Source organism: Megalops cyprinoides, chromosome 12 (genome assembly GCF_013368585.1).
Source record: "Megalops cyprinoides isolate fMegCyp1 chromosome 12, fMegCyp1.pri, whole genome shotgun sequence".
NCBI lineage: Eukaryota > Metazoa > Chordata > Actinopteri > Elopiformes > Megalopidae > Megalops > Megalops cyprinoides.
The window spans coordinates 19,446,991-19,470,039 of NC_050594.1; the positions used below are offsets into that span (position 1 = coordinate 19,446,991).

Genomic DNA, 23,049 nt, shown 5'->3' on the forward strand with positions numbered 1-23,049 from the left:
CTTCTTGAGGCTGCAAGTGTTCAGCTGCAAGTGTTCCTCTCTGGAGCTAAACTGACCCTACCATCACAAGCCGTGCACATACTCTCCAATCTTCAACACTGGTATTACCAGCACCGAGATCAGAGTCATGCCAAGAATAACACCCAGTTAAGTCACATTTCAGAATAAAACCCCACCTGTGCACACCTCTTGACTCAGCAGATTCCAGTCTCACTGTGTCTTTCAGTATTGTTGGGGCCATATCCAGTTTTTCAGCATTTGAGCACATACATATCTAAAGCCTACCTACATGTGCAGAATGAACAGAGCCTGAATGGTTAATTAGTTGAATATCTGGTTTATAATTAAAGCACCATGAGGATACATTACAGTCATCTCTTCCCTCTTATGGAGAGCTACACATCTGTACAGCTAGATGCACAGGAAATGTAGTAAATATGTGAATTCTGCCACATTTCCTCACAACTTTCAGGCAGTTCTAAAAATCAGAAAGCTAAAGTATGTGAAGATATTTTTTAAACCTATTTTTTAAACCTATCTATACATATATATATATATATATATATATATATATATATATATATATATATATATATATATATATATATATATATATATATATATATATACATATATATAATTTAGACAGGTTTCAAAAATTTGTTTAGTATCAGACCCCTTTATTTCTGAATTCTGACCCTTCAAATAATATATGATATAATATCAGAAACAGGACTGTAACTTCACATACATAACCATTCATTATTGTTCTAAACAATGTATGAAGGACACTTGAAGAAATTTATCTCATAATTGTGGTTTAGCTAAATACAAACAAATGTTGTCATGATGTATGTCAGGTTATTTGTACTGAATAAATGAAACAGCACTGTAATCCCTCTCAAATCCTCCCTTCGCACCCCATTTCACCAGCTTTCATTCATTTGGTCAGTAACTAAACAGCACACGGACGTAAAATATCAGTCAAAAGAAAATGTGAGGGAAATAGAAAAGCCAGGAAAGATCATGTAATCATGTGATCCTGAGAGATTTCAAAAGGCACATTTGTTTATCCAAACCAAAAACAAGATTAAACAGACACTATTCAGAGGCTGTGACTGCTATCTGGCCTTTTTGCCAGTTTGTGGTCTGCATTACTTTGGGGGATCTGGAACTCAGTGAGTGAATGAGTAGGGGGGGATGCTACAATTTCTAGGGCTGCAATGAGAATCACTTAAATCTACATGCAAATTGGTAAATGATTACAATTAGTAACATATGTGAATCATATTACTACTGAAGGCTGATTGCTTGGCGTTAGCCTACAACAAACAGGGAAGCTTTGGGAACGTGACAGTCACATGACTGCAATCATAGAATAAGGTATACAAACAAGATATGTGCAATAACCAGAGATAAGAGAAAAGAAGGGGGAGAGAAGGGAAGAGATAAAAAGGTGGGAGGAGTACCTAAAAGGCGAGAAGTCGAAGTAAGTGGCTTTAATCAAAGCATAATGTAAACCTGCACTGCCACGAGCGACATTGTGGTGTACACACTGAGCCAGAGAACCCTGGGGAGACCACTCCTAAGAGTGCTTCTTGCAGGTCCTCCACCCACTCTCCCTGTGACCAGCAGAGAGCATCAAGAACAGGAGCATCAAGGCGTGTTGTTGCTCTGTTCACAAGCGTCCACTATCTGAGAGCAATGATCAAAACACAATAAATACACAGATTTTCGTAGCAGGTTTGCCGATCCTTGCTTTAATAAAACAGATAGTAAGGCACTGCATTGTGGGATTGACACACTAAACCAGAGGGCTTCATGATTCCTTGACGTGTCAGCTCACTTGGAGAGAGCTGGACAAAAGGACTGTGCTACTGCACAAAACAACCTTTAGGTCAAGGCAAGGAACAAGAAGTAATTTCACAAATCAATTGTCAGGGGAAAAGGCAGTCATAATACAAACACATGGTGGACACTGGTCCAGCTAACAGTCTTGCTAGCACAGATGCCCTGAGTTGACTGTTATTGATGTATTCTCTATAGACAAAGCTGAAGTTGTGAAAGACCAAGTGGCCATGCATAGACCACTTACAAAATACATATTCAAGGCTTGTGTGTGATCATCTACATATTTTGATTTTACTCATAACACAACACTGTTCTAAAATGATATTTGTCAAAACACATCAACACAGACAATTTCTCCAGTTTCCTCAGTTCAGTTCAAGCCTACAATATACACCTAATTTGACACCTGTTTTGGACACACATGTTTTTGCTTTAACTTCAAATCCAAAATGCATTGCAAAAAATGGGGTATGGGCAGTGGGACTGTGTTGTCAGGTGAAGCGATCCCGGACCTTCAGAGAAGGATGTATTTGCAGTCCACAGGTGATGTGGGTCTGGGTTTGTGGCTGAGTGTATGGAGGGATTTGCGTGAACTGGAGGGGTCCACAGTGGTGTGGTGCAGATTGGTTGAAGTGTCAGTGAAATGAGGTTCCACATAGACTGGCCCAGCCAGGAGATAGACAGATCTAGCATGGAGTATAGAGAACGGTTGTTCATGAGACCATGGGTCCTGAATGTTATTGAAAGGGGGAAAGGGGGAGGATTGACAGGTGAGTCCTTCCTCACCAGTTCCTCTGTAGCCAGTCAGAGACATATTCATACACAAGAAGCATCACGGCTCCACCTGGACAAGTGAGAGAGAAAACACAAACTGCTACTTTCTGCTGGAACACTTTGATGAATTCCCCCACAGAGAAGGTACTGCATTGATCTTTACTGTATCAATTCATCTGTCTTTAAACTTTCAAAAATCACCACATTACCTGGACCAAGTCTCATTATCTTGGGAACAAGTCCTTTGTACAATGCCAAGTATCTACAAAAAAACAAAAACAAAAAAGTTAAGACTACCAACTTTTTGGTGACACTGTTTGACCTTCATTTCTGTACCTCTTTCCAAATGTATCCCTAACCAAAATTCCCTCCAGCCATTTAGACGGTGTCTCTCTTTGTGACCATGAGTGTACTGTATGATCTCTGGCTACTCTTGGCACAAGCATTGGTTCCAGGCCCTGTCTCTGATGACGGAGCAGGTACGGGGCTTTAATGGCTGCCCGTGTCCCGTGTTCCATACCTGCTCTAATGTGTTCAAGCTGATCTCATTTTGAAGCGCTCTCCCCTTCTCCCCGTCTTGTGGTTCCCCCTCTGATGGTGTTAATAAGCCTCGACCCACTTCCTCCTCACCCCTCTCTCTGATTAGACTGACCCGCAGAGCACCGCGCAGCTCGTTAGGGCCCGCTTAACGATGGCTCCCACGGGGAGCACTAATTAACACAGACTGTGTTGCGTTAGGGTGGAGGGACATTGCCTGCACCCTAGAAATGGCTTCAGTGCCACTCTAAAAGCAGCCCTGAGCCTCGGGCCTTTCGTGACGCACGCCGCTCGGCTCCTCCTGCAAAGAGAAGGGAGCAAATCAAGACTTCTTACAACCATAAAATAGAATTTCCCTAAACCCTCCCCTGTGGCCCATCAAATACGAGAAGCTGGGCCGCAGCAACAATTACACTACAGTACGCCGATGGTTTCAGGTTAAACAATGGAAATCCATCTTGGAAAACAAGACCTGCATGACTCAGATCCCTAATGCCTCACATCACGCGTAAGGCGATCACAGAGTTTGACACAAAACGGCCTTTGTCCAAAAGTGTAAATCGATCATTGCAGCATGCCGCAAATCATGTTGCATTTCGTGTTTGCTTTCCTCAGGCGTGCCTGCTGAAGAGACTGGTCCAGACGGGAGGCTGTGGCAAATCGGGTAAAAAAAAAAAAAGAAAAAAAAGTGCGGGGCCATGTTATCTGCTGTGATGGGAAGCGATCGAGATTGGAATGAGGATATGAATCAGAACACCCAGACTGGCACTGTCTGTGGAGCAGGCTGACCTTCCAGTGGAACCCTACTCACACCAGACACGTTCTAAATCTCAGCGTTCTGAGAGAGAAAAAAAGAACAACTCAAAGAAATCATGTTGTGGGATTGAATAAAACCTGCAATAAATTGAGTAAACCCACACTGGGCAAATATTAATCACGCGAAAGGAAGCCAGTCTGCTGATGAATCAATCTGCCAGGGAATGCTTTCCTCCAGACTCAAGCCTCCCAGGTCTCACATCAAATAAATTCAACATGTCACCAAATATTCAATTACATCTCAGATGCTTATATTCAGTGTTATCAGATCACCGAGCCGTGCCTCTTGGGGCTGCGCTTGTAATTCAGTCCAGACATTTAAAACAGCGCTGTGTTACCCCAGAACACCACGCGCAGCGCCTGACTCTCCCTGACAGAGCAGGCAGGAACTGCAAGGCGGGGAGAGAGAGCGCTGAAAGAGAGGGCGTGTGGGCGTCTGCGGTCATTAATCTGCAGGGCAACGGCGACAGCGACTAGGGTGCAGGTGCCTGTAGGCTCAGGGCGGGAATGCTCCCGCGCTGAAGCTGCGTTCGGAGCGCATGCCAAACCGTGCCTGCTTATGTGCTCTGCTCTGCCTCTGCTGAGTCTTTGTAAGCCTGTGCGCCTTGCGGTGTGGCCTGGTTCCTCACCCCTCCTCCCAGTAGACCAGGCCCATGGTTTGGAAGCAGCTGCGGTACTTGATCTCCCCCGGGACCGGCTGAGGGCCCTGAATGCGGCTCTTGGCCACGTCAAAGGGGATATTCACACAGGAGGAGATGGTCCCCGATGTCAGGCCGATGGCAAACTTTCGCAGAAACTCCAAAGTTGGGTCCTGAAGAAGAGGACAGAGAGAGAACATTACCACAGCTCTTACAAACGGGAAAGGTTTGTGTCACTGTGTGTGACCACAGGGCTCATCCTTGGCTTAATGACAGAGAAGCATGGTCTGGAAAGCTGATGTTATGTTGTCCGTTTTCACAACTACGCCAAAAGCATAAGCCATTATCAATGACACATGACAAACATGTACAATCGCAATGTTAATTATTGATTCATATGATGACAAAAGCAAAACAACCAGTTCAAGATAATTATTATGACTATGTGAATCCATACAAAAGTTCTGTAAATGGGAGATTGTGTCTGTTCTTGTATAAACAGAGAGGACTTTGTGGTTCAATTTGCATAGATCCACACCCTTCAAAGATTAAAACTGAGTTAAACAGGGACACTGAACATACACTGAATGTGTTTATCAAGACGAGAAATGTGCTCTGAAACCGCAGAGCCAGTAAAATGAACACACTGAATGCAAATCTGTTTTAGGAAATATGCTACGCAAAATTACACGTATGATTACCTCAAACGCTCTAAATATGGACGTATAAAAATGCACATTGCAAACATTTAAAATCATAACCACGCAATATAGCTAGACTGTTGCATGCCTAAAAGGAGCATTTCTTCTGGGTTGCAGGAAGATTCCTTTTAAATGAGGGACAAACAGTGTGGGGTACAGAGGGAATGACGGTGCTCACAGAATCCTGAGCTGGCTAGCCACAGTCACACTCACCGAGATGCTCACCAAGCAAGCTGCCACCAACGAAAAGGGGAGAGGAAAGGGAGAGAAAGAGAGAAAAAGAGAGAGAGAGAAAGAGAGAGAGAGAGGTGGATTTGCCCGCAAAGTCGGCATGAAAGCTCTGATCATTTTAATGGTAGCGGGGGCGCATTTCAGCTTCCTAGATGTGGCATAGCTCTGTGATTGGCCAAGCCTGAACACATGGGTAGAGCTGCCTTAGAGCGGATTTATAAACACGCAGGCAGACTGGGGAGGCATATGGGGATAATTTGGGTAATTGGGCTCAGCTCAGTACAGGGGTATTACTGTATCGAAACAGCCCAGATCCAGAGCCCTCTGACAGCTAATTGGCCAGAATATTTTACAAATGACAGCAGCCTCCACAGCCCTGCCTTTTCCGAGAGCCAGCCCACGGACCAGATCCCCGAACACCCTGAATGGCAGAGTAAATCAACAGCTAATCCCAAATTTTCACTGGGGGTTGGGGTGGCCTTTGGTGCCCTTTCCATAACTCTGCTCCATACTGCTGCCATACACACGCATAGCCCCTCACGATAAACTGGAAGAATAACTGGTTAGGGATATGCACACCATTCTCATCAGTACCTCCTTCTTGTTTTACTGCACAACCTAGGCTGTGTTGCGTCCTGTGGCTGACACCTCTAGTCCCTTTCCATGTGTCCCACAATGCAATTCACAGACAAACAGAACCAGCCTCATCTGCTTCAACTCCTCAGAAAAAGTAGCCTGGTCAAGGCAGAGGTCATCTGACCTTTTTGGTAGCAGAGGAACCATGTGTCAGAATGAGAAGTGAAAGCGAAAGGAAGAAGCAAGAAGAGCTAGGGCACTAGTGGGTACTAGGGACTAAGGAAAGATGAGCAATACATTAAACAATTTATGCAGCTGGCATTGGCCTAAATAAAGTTCTGCTGTTGCTATGATGCTGCGCACCGGCGCATCGGCAGATAAGAGAGAAGCCTTCCACTTGTATCTGTCATTCCTGAGCCGACGGTTTGGACAGCACAGAGGACAGAGATCACAGCATCAAGCAGCCACCGCATCTTCACTTCAACAAGGAGGACGTGGCTTAAATAAATCAACTTTGTGCCGTTTGTTTGTCTTGCGCCTCAGAAAACAGTCAGAGGAACTTCAGCACGCTGAGGGAACATAACCTCAGGAGCGTGGCTTCTCTGTCGCGTGCTGTTCTGAATAGATGATTTTGAAAATCCTGTGGTGAATGGATTACCAAGCAAGGCGGTACATTGCATTACATTACATTATTGGCATTTAGCAGACACTCTTATCCAGAGCGACTTACATAGGTTACAATTTTTTGCATGTTACCCATTTATACAGCCAGATATTTGCTGAGGCAAATCTGGGTTAAGTACTTTGCCTAAGGGTACAACTCAGTGCCCCTGTAATACCAAAAGAGACCAATATTCAGATAGGCAGCAAGGCCATTGATGGACCTGAAAAAAAATCTCATGACAAGCAGGAATTTGTTTCTCCAAATTATCAAAAACCTTAACTTAACAAATAAAGCAATATTACTTACAGTTTTTTAACAGTGTCTGTGTCACTTTCATAACTGCCTGGTGACCAGACTTTACCTTAAAACCAGTTCATTTTTGCCTTTTCTTGAATGTGTGGTATGTACTCTTCCAGTAAATTACAGTTTTTTTTATTAAAGACAGAAGAATAATAGCTCCACTCATGCCTTCACTGTAATCCACCATCCCAAAAATAAAGGCAGTGTCTGCTTCCAATTAGTTCATTTGAGTTAATTCAATGCTCTGGTTTATACGTACAGAGCAGCGTATGGTAACGTTTCCATTAAACAAAATTAACTTTTGTTTAGGAGTCGGGCTGCACCGGATGTGTAACCCAAACCTTTGAGGATGTTAAGAAGAACAAACAGAAAGGTATTAGAGTGACTGTGACTTTACAAGTACCTCTCCACTGAGTTTCCCCCCTGTTTGTGGAGTTCTCTGCTATAGCATTTCAATGGGAGAGGGTTTGTTTTACATCAGTAGTACTCAGACTGGGATATGGGTACTCCTAGGGGTACTTTGGTATGTTCCAGGGGGTAGATGGGGTGATGACTAAACGGTGAATACCGTAATAACCGTAATAAAAAAATTCACAAAAGACACAGTAAACAATCATATTCAAATAATCAAACAGAAATTTGCTGTTATAAATCCAGAATTAGTATTATAAAGAAGAAAAAAGTAATGGAATATACAAAAAAATGGATGCAAAAAATCTTCTAAAAATATTTCTTTTGTCTCTCATTTGTCATGTCTGATTAGGAGGTATTTGACATGTAACAAGAGGTACAGTGTTCAAAAAGAGAATTACTGCTCTGCATGACGAGAATGGAGGTGAATGAAGTTCACTTGTATAGAAATGCTCCAGGGTAGCTTCTATCTGTTGGTTCCACAGACCCCACTGACCCCTGGCCTGGCGTCACCCGCACACACAAACACACACACACACACACACACACTCAATGAAAAAATGAACAGATTACTAAGTCTGAGCCAATTGCCCGCTCCTGAGAAGTGTGGTACCTGGCTGGCAGGGATGGAGTCCTTGACATTGAAGTAGAAGCCAAAGTAGATCATGTTGAAGACACCGTGACGCCCCAGGGTGGACGTCAGCCCCTTGTTCAGACCCCTCAGGCCCAGGCCCCCTGACCTGATGATGTAACGTGCCTGTGCAAAGGTGGAGGGCTGCTGCATGGGGACATGGTCAGGAGCCGTATCAGAGAATCAGCCAATACAGCAGGATCTCACAGAAACACAAATTCATACAGTACCAACTGTGAATAAGCCACTGGAATGAACAGTCAGATCTGGATGATGAATACATAAACAGCAGCAAGTACAAACATCTCAGAATAAAACAACATTCAAATTCTTTTCCATTTTTACTATGGGGCAAGGATCTATTTTCATGTGGAGCAGACTTAAGTCAGCTTCTACAGGGAATAAAGAGCTCTTAATGTGTGCTGTTAAAGCAAACACACGATCAAGGTCTATGAAGTTACCTTTAGGGGGCACTTAGTGCTGTAATGTATTCCTTAACCTTTACAAAAGGGCTTATCCAACCTATTTATCTTACCACTTTGAAGGAGTCTCTGTTAGCCTGGAGGCTGACTTTGACCACCTCAAACGGATTGACCACTACTGCCTCAGTCAGGCCTGACCCCAGCCCAGCCACTGACAGTGCCTAGGATAGAGACAGGACGTGGACGGTCAACAGGAGACTTCTGTGCAGGCAGGAAGCAAGCAGAGCAGACATGGAGCAAAAGGTATTTCAAACAAATTAAATAACAATATGTACAAAGGAGGTGGAGAAAAAAAGGAGGAAGAATATAAGAGACAGAGGAATGAAAACAAGGAATAGAAAGCTCAAGCTGACATGACATGGCTAGGATAAACACACACTGTAGGACTGAAATAATTACTTATCTAAATAGGAATCCAGCATCAATGACAAATAGAACAAAGTCTTATTGATTCCTCATGAAACTGGAATCCTCAATCACAAAGGGGGCCTTTTCAATTCCCTGGGGATCATGAATGACCAGCCATTGTTGCTTTGCTCCACTTGAAAATAAAAAAGGGAAGAAGTCCATCAAGAGGAAGTCATTTAAACAGAAGGACCAGAGGGAGAAGTGTGCACAGGAGAAGAAGCAGAACAAGAGGCTGCCAAAATGGAATCTCCGCTTTCTGAAAGCTCTTTCAGGTGGCTGAATATTGCTCTTGGCCAAGATGGGTTCGACCAAATACCAGATTCATTGTTTAAATCAATGGGATAATCCTTTAGTCAACAGCACTGAGCAGTTAGCTGACACCACAGGGAGATAGCAGGATCATTTTAGGCTCTATGACACTGGATTCACAAATGACAAAATACTTACAAATCAGATATGGAGTGAACAAATTAACATGGTAGGTTTAGAAATGTTGTTTGTAGAGGTATGTCCTTACAAGATGGTGACTGCAGATTGCACAATTCAGGTCACTGTAAGTCTTAAAAAGGTGCTGGAAAAGTATACCAATTTTGTAGGCTGTCGAATTCAATACAAACCACCACTCACTGTATATTTAAGTAATCCCAACATGAAAGTCAGAGTAACAGCATGTGATTATATTAATGATGTAAAGACAAGTCTAACAAGTCTAAGCAAAACGTTCATACTTGCATTTTGCTAGTGAAGTAATTTTAATATGGAGATTGATCGACGTCTTTGGAGACACAGTATCAAGATTTTATGGTTTAATATATATCATGAAATAAAATAAAGAGCCACTTGAAGTTTGTCATCTTGGGAGACCTACCACTGTGAAAGAGTTATTCTCAGGATCCACAGCTTCCATTTGGGAGAAATAAATTTTATTATAGTCAGTAATTTACCATATGCATTGTTAAGAGGTCATAGTAATGATTACTTCATCCAGTTCTTTCTGTGCCATGAAACAATTGTTTTGTCTCAGTTAGTAAAAACGTGTATTTTTTCCCCTGGGGGAGAAAGAATATGGAATTGGACAAACTATAAAGAAAGAGGCCAGACCTGGGATTCGGTGTCACACACAGCCAAATGCAACCACAGAGCTGAAATGTATGACTGTGTGGTATGAGTGCATGTTTTACCAAAGTAGGTCAATATTTGTCCAAAACTGAAAGACTGTGATGGTGAACAGCCTCTCCATTGTTACTAAGTTCAGAAGAAAGCATTCACTAAAACCAATCATTGCAACTGTAGATCATAAGAAAACAGTGATGGTGTAGTAAGTTTACATGTGCAAACATGGCACTATGTAATGGGAAATGCCATAAATGTGTCTGAACTCAATTACTCTTCCTGGACCTTTATCCTTGTGGCATAGCTGAAGGAACCATCTCTAAAATATCCACTATTTACACAGCCATTAGTTTTTTAATTCTTGAACTGATGCTCCCATTAATCAAACATCCATCTGATCGTAAATTCTGAACAAAAGTAATGAATGTCGACTGATTGCTCCGGGCACTTAAACACTGTCTTTAGAGTACACGTTGAACATTAATGATCTTACAGATGCTCAATACTTTAGGGTGCAACCCCTCTAGTGAAGGCAGGAATGAGATGTAATGTGACAGGGAGAATGATGGATGGGACAGGTTAACACTCCTCACTCCATTCTCATCCCCTGGCAGTTCAAACAGACAAGGAATATTTGGCACTGCCTGGCTGGAGCACTCCTAATAGACTTATGTGGTAAAATCGGTTGTGTTTAAGATACCATGGAGGGGATGGGGGGAGGAGTGGAGTCCTCTTGTAGATCTGGTCCTCAGGTCTGATCAAGAACAAATGTTGAACCAGGAGTTGCAGTGAAGAGAAGTTTGAGTCTGTTTGTCTGTAAGACTGTGTAGGTGCAACTGTTCAATGTGCGTACACAATGTATGTGTGTGGTCACTTACATATGCATGCAAGTGTGCATAACTGCATGCGTGTATATGCACTGCACTTTGCATTTACACACATGCATGTGTATGCCTGCAGGTCTACGTGTGTGAGTGAGTGTGAATATGTGTGTGTCATAGCTCTTACGTGAGTGTTTCTGTGTGGCTGTGTGTATGTGTATGCACACTGAAAAGCAGGGAGATATGCGTCACTCACCAGACCCGGGGACAACGGGGTTAAACCAAGAAGCTTCTTGTACTGTTCGAAGGTGAAAAACTGTGGGCAAAAGCAGGACAGACTCTCAGTGATAGGACGCTTTACTACTGAAAAGATGGCAAACATGCACAAACAGACTACTCCAGGACCTGTCTGAAGGAGGCCAGGATCAGATGGGAAGATGACTTATCACTAAGGTCCACACATACCCCCATAACATGCATATGCATTCCCTAGACCCTATATACATATAAAGGGTAGACAAAATTATGGAAACACCAAAGAGTCTACACATGTTTCATATATTAATGTCAATAATCAAATACAAAACCAGTACTTTAATATGTGAATTTCTAATGCATGAGATGTAAAACACAAGATGTAAAATGATTTTGAAAGAAGTCACATGCAAGTGCTCCCGTCACAGAAACAGCAAAATTATTTAATTTGTCATGAGGAACATAGTTGAAAATCATGACAGCAAACACCAAAGAAGGAAAAATTACATCAGGAACAGTGGTTGTAAGTTGAAGCTCACCAGTATGATAGTTGCTGAAAACCACAAAACAACGGCCTCAAAAATTACCACAGAACTGAGACTGCATGTCTGTGACCCAGTATTGACAAAAATGGCATGCTGTGACCTTCACAAAGCTGCTAATCACCTTTCATATTACCGCACCCTTCTGAGTACAGTAACTGAGAGAGCTCCCAACATTCTGGAACATGATAGTTGTTATGCAGTCTGGACGGGGGATTCCAGGAGTATGGCATAGTGGCAGATATTAGGAATTGTAACCTAAAGGTTTCTGATTCAATTGCCAGGTGGGTCACTGCTGTTGTACCCTTGAACAAGGTACTTAACCCAAACTGCCTCAGTTAATATCTGGCTGTATAAATGTCAGGATGTGTAAACTGCTCTGGATAAAAGCAGCTACTAAGCAAAATGTAATCAGAAAAAAACTAAGACTGTAATGTCCCATAAAGTGTTCCCATAAAGTGTTCCACACCTTAACCCATCAGCTCGCCCCTAAATGCTGAGAGCCTTCAGGCATGAGATCACGGACAGAGATCATGTGTCATCCTGTGGATTAATCTGCTTTATTCTCAATCTCACTTCTAGAGAAACAGTATGAAAGTAATTACTCCTCTTGTTCCAGGGTGTTTATTTCCACATGGCTCTCTGCAGCAACGTGTTAAGAAAGAACTCGCCGTGGTTACTAACTGTCTGCTAATGTTTAAGGTGTTGAGGCTCCTCAACAGTTTCTGATGTCCTTGACGTCATCAGAGCTGTACGATGCACAGAGATCTTGATAAATTCCAGTGCCTTGTAGGTCAGTCTAGAGATAAAGTTTTCAAGAGCCACAGGAAGACAAACACGGCTCAGTCTGCCTTGTGTTTGCTCCCCATGTGTTCCCTGTCAGTGGCTGATCTTTACATCACAAGCCACAAAACAGGCAGGAAACTCTGGTCTTCCATCCCAGCGCACAGCGTGTCTCATGCTGACTGCGAGCAGAGATGAAGGAGGCATAGCCAGCGATGCCCGTGATAAGGGACACTTCCAGGACAGGAAGTAAAGACAGACTTACCTTAACTGCTCTCTTTGGGGTCTCAGCAAGGATTGGGGGCAGGATACCCTTGTAGAACCCATACACCCTGTTGGGAAAAAACAGGAAACTCATGCTATATCTTACTATAAACATGTAGCTCAATGCAGAGTATGTCCTCGATCTCCACTGAAATTACCATTACAGAGAGTGAGAACATTAACAGGGGTATGTCAAAATCACTTTGCAGAAGAAGTAGTTCAGCTTAAACAAATGTGAATCATTGACAAATGGGAAGATTATCAGTCAAACGTTGGATTTTGTACAGAAGTAAAGCTGCAATTAATTTTATTATGACACCCCTGAGAACATAAATAATGTGTGACAAGTAACATTTCAGACTTCACCAACAGCTGCACCATGGCAAAAGGCCAATAGGCAGTCACATTCCACCACCTTGCCCTGCTTTCCTGTCCATGGCACCAAACAACGAAATAAAATGCAAACATTCTCTAACTGCTGTTCTAGGGACTGCCACTGATGGAACAGGTTAAACTGGTCAGCTGCTGCCTAAACCTACTTCGCTCTCTGCTGCTGGCGGGAAAAGAAAATGGAAGACTCATTTCATTATCTAGTAGAGAGGGAGAAAAGCCAAAATAGGCTTGTTGTCACAGGGAAAGGTTTTGACTGGTAGATGTATAGTGCATCTTCATTTGAGGATACTAAGATATTAAGCTGCACCAGTGTGAGATGATCCATGAGGAGGGCCATTGTATCGTCTAGCGCATTTGCTTCTTGGAGCTGATGAGATAATTCACGCATGATAGATGCCCACATTTGCATTGCTTAATGCCCTTCTCTTTTTCCTCGTTCTTGGACAGCACTTGCACAGCGGAACTGGCATTTAATGTTAAAGGAGGAGACTGAGGAGGTATCCGTGGTGAAGGCGTGCTTGCGTTTTCAAAACTCAGAAGAGGTTTTCTGGCTTCAGTCATTATTTAGACACTACTTTCATCATTTAGAAACTACTTTCACTCTGCACACAGGTTCTTTTAATCACTATTCTGACTTTTGTTTTTTGTCATTAGTAGGTTATGTATAAATCGCTTGTGTGTCTATGAAAACTGGCACAACTGGTTTGACATGATTATTTGGAGCTACCTCTTGGCATTGTTTCATTCACAAAAGCAAATCACCAGACGTGTGCCAAGACGCAACCTGAACACAACATGATTTCTCCTTACCCTTGAATAACAAATTAACTGTTATTTTTTTCTAAATGGCACAGTAGGAGTTCAGAGGCTGCTGATACCCACAGAAAAAGTGCACAGTGCAGTGAGATTAAATCTGAGCATTAACATTTCATCTACATGAGACAGACACACTGAGCATCATCAGAAATATCTTAAGGTGCCCCAATATATTGCATGCTTGTTTGATTTTTTTATATGTACAAATGCATTCAGCTGTCAACTGCAGAGAGTATTTTACTGTACAAAAATACTTGCTTTTCTTTTTTTTTGATAAACTGCTTTACAGTATTACATGTGGAATCACTGGTATTTTTAGCATGACCTGCTGTATGATTAGGGGAGCATGCTGTAATCAAAAACAATCCAACAAAAATGCATGGCAAAATCTTTCAAAACATTGCAGTATGAGCTTCTGCAGATAATATTCCACTGATGCATAACACCAAATAAATACACTGCCAGAGGAAAACGATAAACAAAATAAAAAAGTAGATATAAGGAAATAGGAATAAATACATAAAGAGATATTTAATATATGTGATGATTGAAAGTGGACAGAGGGGCTTTTATAAACATGGCAGTGTAATCTACAACATATTTAGCATTATATTTACTTTTAAAATGACCATACCATAACAGAGTCATTCAATATATTCCATATATTCCTTGTGCAAATGTCCCCATATATGTAAATTTTATGAGCACACAAACTGGAAAGAATTTTCAGTTTTCAAAAGTGACAATTCAAGTTTATAAAAGATGGTATGTTAGTCTAATCTCCATATATCACATTTTAATGTTAATGTAGTTGATGTGTCAGATGTATTTTCTTCATTACTTGATTATACTTGTCATGCATTATTCTGTCAAAAAAGTTATTTATGAACAACCACGAGGGCTGTGCAAAATCCACTACTGTTGTCAGCATTGCTGTCTAAGTTTAAATGTGTCTGAGAAGTCTGTGGCATTTCTGTGGTAGAGACAACAGCTATTACCACTGCTAACGATCATTCTCATGGCCTTTCACTGGCAGGCAAAATGCTATATTGCAGAGAGTGTGTCAGATATAGACATTTTAACAACTGCAATTCTGTATATGGGATGTCCTTTTTACTACTTCAAGATAACTGTGCATTGCATAAATTGTATGTCTATTGACAATCACCCTCTTTCATGCATAAATATTTACATACTGCTTTCCTAGGTTAAAGCTATTTTTGACTTTCTGAAAAGTACATTTCCACAAGTCAACCTTGTATTATGCTTTGCAACATATGGGCCAATATAGATCAGGGTGGCAACAGAAAATCCGGGCTTGGCTTTGCAGCATGTGACCAAGACTGAAATCATCTGAATCAAGCAGTGGATTTCATGCGTGTCTGATTTCATTTTACAAATTACACATTTATCATGTTGAATCTGAGGCATACAAAGAGATGATTGGCAGGGGTGTGGCACAGTTGTGACTGAACCATAACCCACCTTTCACACTGAACTAAACTTACGCACTTCTTCTTTGAAAAGCATAAGGGTTCAGATATTGTTCACAGCCTTTGAAGATAAGAGACTGATGTTTCACTCAAAGCAAATATGCGTATGTGAACATGACATGAGCTTCACTGCTGATGTCTGAATCCTCTGACTTATAGAGAGACTTTGGTAAACTGAAGCAAGGTAAAATCCTCATGCCTAAAACATAAAAGAATCCTACAACTTCTGCAATTACGCATGTAAAACAACATTTAATTACATGAACACTAGATTAACAACTCTATATATTTAGTTAGTATTGCTGAACTGGATGACTGTTTCTCGGTCTTATTAGTATATGCATTATTTAAACACATCTCCACAGTGGCAGCTTGGAAATAGTGGGTTTAAAAAAACATTGAGTGCTTCCGAGAATTTCACACAAAAAGAAGAGAAAAGTAAAGCTTATCATATTTCAGAGTGGTATTCAGGAGTTTGATAAGAGCATGCTTCTGCAACAGGTGGGCAATGCCACAGAGCTACTTTGAAAGAAACCTGATCCATTTTCAAATGAAAGAAAAGGTAAACAATATTGTGTTATGTCGAAAAATCTGCCAATGTAAACAGCAAACCTTGTTCAAACAGGAAAAAATGAATACAATTTTGCCTACCAAAACAGCTATTTCGGAGTGTAACTAAGTTATATCCATTTCATTCTTGCCCTCTAGAAAGCAAAGCTGATTGAGCTATTAAGGCACATCAGCAGGTCTAGTTGATTTACCTACATGTATGTTTATTTGTGTTAATATTCCATTCTTTATGGAGAGAAATATACTCCTCAAACATCTCAGTCAATGCTAAGTGACATAAGTGACAACTATGTTGCCAAAATAAAAACATTGCTTTCTAATTGACTGTTGCAGAGAATGAGGCTGGTTTGACATATGACAGAAAAAAAAAATTACAGTTTTCATCACGGTCTTGTTTTGTTAAAAATGCATCCTCTTGCAAATATTGTCTCTAGAAATGACTTATCCAGTATCGTCAAACTACAGATACTACACTTGAGTTTTTGTACATCCACCTAGGTCATCTCTCTTCTTGCATCCATATAGGATAGAGTAGTGTGACAGAATAAAGGATAGTGTTGTATATACACAGAATGTTCACTGTTCAGCAGTAATACAGTAGCATGTACTTATATTAAACACAGGTGCACACATGCAAGTGTATGTCTCTGTGTTTTTCTTCTCTTGTCTGTGTATGTGTGTGTCTGTCTATATGTATTTGTGTGTGCATTTTTCTGTCCATATTTTTATATATATATACATATATATCTGTGTGTCTGTCATTACTGGCATTTACATTACTGGCATTTAGGAGACGCTCTGTCAATATGTGTATCAGTCAGTATGTCTGTGTGCGCATGTGTGTGTTGTGTTGTGCATATTGATACAGGACACACGCACGAGGATAGAGGAGACACTGTGGCGTGACCCCTGCGTGTGAACTCCTACTGCTTTATTGTGGAAACACGTCTCAGAAGTCAATAGAGATGTTCTCGGCTGATTGCAGCTGGGGGTAAATACTACTGTTGCTGGCAACAGAGATCTGGTGATTACCCAGGACAGATAAGTATTTTCTTGCTCTATGCTTACCTGGGACGGCACCACATCAAAGCTCTGACCCACAGCTCATTATGAAAGACATCACAGTTGATGACAAACCGTTTTCTTAATCAACAACACACAAAAGACTTATATAAGCTACGCAGCTTGAGGTGGTTATAGACTCCATCACTATGACAGAGCAGAATCCACACTGAGTAACATCCTCCACAGAAACCACAAGGAATAGCTCTCAGGTCAAGCGGAAGGGATGTCTCTCAAGGGCGGAAGCCCCCCATGCAAATTGTGCCCACAGATTTCCTGGGTGCGGTTGGGCCGGGTGAGAAAATACACCTTAAATTTGTTACAGAAAGACTCTGGGGGTAACCAGGGACCTTTTGAATATACTTCATTTGAATCATTATTTGATTTTAAATGTAAAGTACACACAGATCCACACTCAGCTTTCCTAAACAAATCCCCTGTCGTGATTGAGAGCTGCTGTAGACTCAGCTGTGTGTGAGGACTACACCCGCTGCCCGCTCTGGGCTACCTCATTTGTCTCTGATTTTCATAAAACTCATTTTTCTTTCCTTCCACCCCCCCCCCCACACACACACACACACACACAAACCAACTCCACACATCAATGTAAAGCATACCCACTACAACAAGAAAGAACTTGACAGGAAACTAGAAATTAACAAATTTAGGTAATGGCTTGTAATCATTAGATAAGATTTCTGTTTAAATTATGAAACTGAAATGTAATGATATAATGAGATCTGGTCTAAAATATACTCAGGACAGATGCTGAGCAGCCATGTTCAAAGAAAATGATTTTTCTTTTTTTAACCAAGGCAAGAACATACACTTGTCTGAAGTGCAGATACAGTATTGAACTTCCATAATCCTGAAAACACATTAACGATTTAATACATGTGCTCCTTCACGCCTGAGGTGAATTAGAATGATGGCTGTACTGTGAGTTTGTACAAACACGGCACAAAGCCTCTTATAAACAACCTGCATGCTTACTCTATGAACACTATTATTTTAACTCTGCTTGCTGTGATTTTGATATTGCCTGCAAATACTAGTGGGAGAAATGCATTCCTGTGACACTCAGTCACATCTTCAAACCTGAATGGCAAACGTGCAACTTTATTTGGCTGGAGAACGTCCACTGCCACTAAGGCATGAGAAAAAGTATCATATTTTTGAACTTCAAAAAATCAGAAAGTGACTTTCACATTTCAAAAATGCTTTGTGCCCCTGAGAACATACCACAAAATCAAATTACCATATCATTTAGATTAAAACTGGCTCTCCTCTTACTTAATGTAGCCAAGTGGAGTTGAGATAATTATGGATAAAAGCGATATGGCACTCAAGATATGGCACATCTAAGGGTTTCATATCTGAAGAAAGAGAGAAAGAAAAAACCTTTTCAATCATGTTATATTTTTATTTTGGTCAGCATTATTTCTCATCTCATCGTTTCATGGTTATTTCATATTGTGAACTTACTGAGCAAAGCATATTGTATCGTGCCTATAACTGTTGTAACTGTCATTGCCTGCATTCCATGGATTCTAGTCACCTGGAGACTTGACCAGAAACCATGAAACAGCAACCTTTGCTCTGACATGGCCCCAGAGGGTTGCAAGCTCAAACACTGGGTATGACACAGCTGCCTGCATGTCAAGAAAATTGTCTTACGATAGTACATTTACATTTACATTTATTCATTTAGCAGACGCTTTTATCCAAAGCGACTTACATAGGTTACAGTTGTTTTACAATGTTATCCATTTATACAGCTGGATATTTACTGAGGCAATTGTGGGTCGAACCTGCCACCTTTCGGTTATGAGTCCTGCTCCTTAACCACTATGCTACACTGCCGCCCCCAGTATGTAGACAGATTGTAGGCAGCATAAGCGACATTCTCCCATAGTTGTGGATAACCTATGAAAATGTAACCCTGGACAGGGGCATCTGCAGAAAGTACAGTTTATGGAAAGAATGACCTTCAGTCCACTACACCACAAGTAGCACAACTCCTGCACATGACACTCTTACAGTGCCCACTGACTCCATGGCAGGAAGACACCACATGGAACAGACTGATTAGTCCAATTATCAGCAGCAGACAGGGTGGATCAAGAGGATCAGCCTGTCTGTTCATATACATCGACAGAAAAATATGTCAAATGATTACATGGAAAAATAGCATTAAGATGATGTAGATGACAGGCCTTTGGTAATATTTAATCCTCAAAAGATAATACTATTCATATAGACTGACACACATATTAATGCGAGAGAACTGGAAATGCCACAAGGTGTTTTTTGCCTCCTGACGTGAACAGTTAGCTGATGAAGCATGTCATTCTCTTTAAACTCATATGGCTGTCGTCAGCCAGGGAGCGGAGGAGAGAACTGGATGCCAGTGGAGTGTTTTACATGCTGATACATGATGTGCAAAACACACACACACACACGGCGTATTCTTTTTTGCAATCAAAACATGGTGTCACCTGCCTCAAGTCAGAACATTCCTACCGAGCTAAAACACGGCTAGATTAAGCATATTTCACACTACTGTGACGTTCAAAACTATTTCCTCTAGCACTGCCAAGACAAAACACTGTAGGAATATCTGTAGGGTTGTTACTTTCTGCATGAGTAAAACTTGGTAATTTCAGTGTTAATATGTAATGTGGAATATTGTGGTATATGTCATACACATACTGATATGCAAGAAGTAGTGTTTAAAATAATATGGAAAAATGGAAAAAATAATAAAAATAAAAACTAATAATTTTTTTTTTAAATAATAAGGTAAATTGCATTCTGTCTCTGTTTCTCTGGGGTAATGTAGATTTGAAAAGCAGCGTAATGTGGTTCTAGCATTCACACTGCAGATGGTAATATTTCCATTTTTTCTTTTGTGGTCTGTCTGCCACATTGAGATGAAGGTTCGAGTTTCTCCTGAGCCGCCCAGAGTGTAAGCGGCCAGCTAGTTTGGGGCCCTACGGACGTAGAGAAGTTTATTTTCAATAATAATTCCACAATAGGTGGCCCTACCACTATTTGTATAAAATATGGTTAAGTGGTTCGGCCTGGAGGTAATCTGTTACTGGCTACCGGAGACTGATTACAGCCTCGGCAAAAATAGACTGTAAGTAATGCGTTCTATGAAAATGGAGAGCAACTCTCAATGAAACAGAAGCTAATGATATAAGCATACAACGAAGAGAATTCAGTCAGGTTTGGGATCTATAACCTACATGATTTTTTACTGACTGTCTCCTGTATGTTTATGCCTGACTCTCAGCTAATATTATGTAAACCGTATGAACCGCTCATAGAAACTATATAATAAAAACTATATAACTTCTAACCACGAAAACAAGTTTGTTCATATATCAAAGTGTGTTTTGGATGGCTGGGTTCACTTATCTTCATAGCATCAGAGGACAGGTGGAGGCACTGGAACAATATTTCACAATTGGATTGTACAGAAGGAGGGTCTGGCCCTTCTGAGGAAAGGGGAAAGGTGAGCGAGCATTATGGTGAAGAGTTAGGCTATGTGGTCCCCAAGCTCCCTTTACAGTAAGCCCTTTGAGGTAGCCTGGGAAGTGAAAGCCAACTCATCTAAAGCCACTTTTTCATTTCAGATGGGTGGATTTCAGTACAGTAAGTGGGAATCTGAGTACTACAGACTTTGAATAACTCAGATACAATGAGGCGGTGAATGAGAAATGTTATAAATTCAAGGCATTATTGACAAAACACAGAACATGCACCAAAACCAAGAAAAATGGGACATCTCCACTGCGGATAAATAAATCTATGCAAATGTTTAAAAAGGAAGAAGCAATTTCACAAAGCAAATAAAAAGGCAGGTCAGAGAGCAATAAGCCAGGCTATTGTGCACTCCACGGATGAAAATCACATGAGCTGAAAAGGCTTCTTGAAAAGAAAGCTGAACAACAATCCTAAATGTGTTTATCAGCATTGTGGTAAAAAAGGGAAGTAAAAGATTATCTCAGGTGTATTAAAAATCAGAAGCGGGTTCTGCTTTCTAACAGACAAGAAACTGCAGATACACTGAACAATTATTTCATTGACAGCTTCAAAAATGAAGAACTAATAATCAGAATGTAGAAGACAAAACAAGGGACACAGAACAATTGAAAAAAATATAGAGATTAGGCATAAATCAGCATGTACTCATGAAATATATACTAGCATTCTTAGAGAAATTAGTGTAATTACGTGTAATACATACAATATACTATACCAAACTAATTTACAACAAAACAGAATTTACATTAGACTTTGTCCACTCCATACAATTTACAGAAATTTCCAAATATTGTAAATTTCTGTAAAATATTATTAGTATTAATATATAAGTATCAATTCAAATCTGATCCTGATATTGGCAAGCCAATCATTTTAACATGAATCTCTTTTGAGTAGGCCTATAAGAGACTGGGCCTATGACATAATGCATTTGGATTTACAAAAAGCTTTTAACAAAGTATGACATGAGTGAGTCATTATTAAATTAAAGTCTGTGGGAATTATCTACCAAGGGATGGATATAAAGTGTAACAATAAATGGGATTATGTTAGAACCAGGCTGCATAGGAAGGAGGCCCCAAAGGATGCCTGTTCACACCCCTCTCTCTATACACATACTGTATATTGTTTGTAAATTAGTTCATAATCCCAAACCAGTTGAAAAAGTTGAAAATAGGCAAGAAATGACTAATACAGTGGAAGCTACTACAAAATGATAGGTAGACTTAAATCAAATTCAGTAAGGCAGACAGCTAACAAAAGAAATATAACTATAATGTACGACAAAGAATTCTGCAGAAACATAGGGGTGATGGGGGCACAAAGTTGTGAGTGAGCACAATAATAAAAATACAGCAGATGAAGTAGATAAGACTGACATTGTGCTGAAACAGTAAAAAGGGATATGGATTGCTGTGGTATTTAGGTAAAAACAGAACAAGTCAGAGATGGTTATCTTAAAATTATGTAGTAACTTAGATAAAGTAAGGAAATCAGTGTTGATTAAGACATCAAGTTTCAGACTTCACATTATAAACTACTAACCACATAGAGCCCATACTTCTGCCACCCAACAGTTATTCTGTTGCAAATGAAAGGACTCCTTTCATTCTGGGTGTCAAATGAGATCTCTAATTTGTAGATACCTCAAGCACAATTCACTTCATCTTACTGGCAAATGACGGGCTCAAATGGAATGAATGGCCTGTTCTGTTCCCATCATTTTTTTTTTCCAAAGGTCACCATTCCACAGCACCGGAAGTTGGCTCATTCTTCTCTTTTCAGAGAAGAAGTGCTCCTTTTATCATGGAGGTATTCAGGTAGCTCACCATACAGGTAAGAACAGGGGCGTGGGCTGGCAACTATCCAAAATACAAGCCTGTTCATTTCACTCTGAATTTTTCACAGTAATCATTTTGGTCACTATAAATAATGAAGTGTGAAACCCTTGCTGGTACAATGGGGCAGAAACAGAAGCCGCTGATGATGCTTAAGTCCTGGCAAGGGCTGAAAAAGGAAATGTTCCTGCAGATGCACACGCTGAATGCAGTCTTTCAAAATACCGCTACACTAACCAAACCCTGAGCCTGCAACACATACAGTTTGCAACAACACACCCTGAGACAGTATACTGGAGTAGACTACAAGTGACATTACATCTATCTTGTAATGATTTGTGTGTACAAACCATAACTGAAGCTGACTTCAGTGGTGACCGTTGTCCATGATGTATCTTACATTTACATTTACATTTATTCATTTGGCAGAAGCTTTTATCCAATGACATATATCCTCCTGATGTATGTCATTTAACATGCATATGTGAGTATAATATGCAGTATTTCCACTAAAAACAGTAGGGTTT

General features: G+C 40.7%; 1 protein-coding gene across 4 annotated transcripts in view; it reads right to left on the minus strand.

Annotated features, from left to right (window-relative positions):
* Positions 1-1,749: 1,749 nt before the first annotated feature.
* slc25a21 (solute carrier family 25 member 21) overlaps positions 1,750-23,049 on the minus strand; it is a 106,326-nt gene continuing 85,026 nt past the window's right edge. For 2 of the 4 annotated variants that reach the window (XM_036542645.1, XM_036542644.1), the window contains exons 5-10: positions 12,800-12,866; positions 11,211-11,270; positions 8,666-8,773; positions 8,113-8,277; positions 4,608-4,789; positions 3,073-3,463 (exon numbers count right to left, since the gene is read on the minus strand). In XM_036542645.1, the coding sequence (XP_036398538.1) occupies positions 3,340-3,463; positions 4,608-4,789; positions 8,113-8,277; positions 8,666-8,773; positions 11,211-11,270; positions 12,800-12,866 (706 nt within the window). In that variant the 3' untranslated portion in view covers positions 3,073-3,339. Of the gene's footprint in view, positions 2,696-2,834; positions 2,888-3,072; positions 3,464-4,607; positions 4,790-8,112; positions 8,278-8,665; positions 8,774-11,210; positions 11,271-12,799; positions 12,867-23,049 lie in introns of those variants that run through there. The other 2 variants (XM_036542646.1, XR_005005365.1) reach the window with 2 other exon arrangements.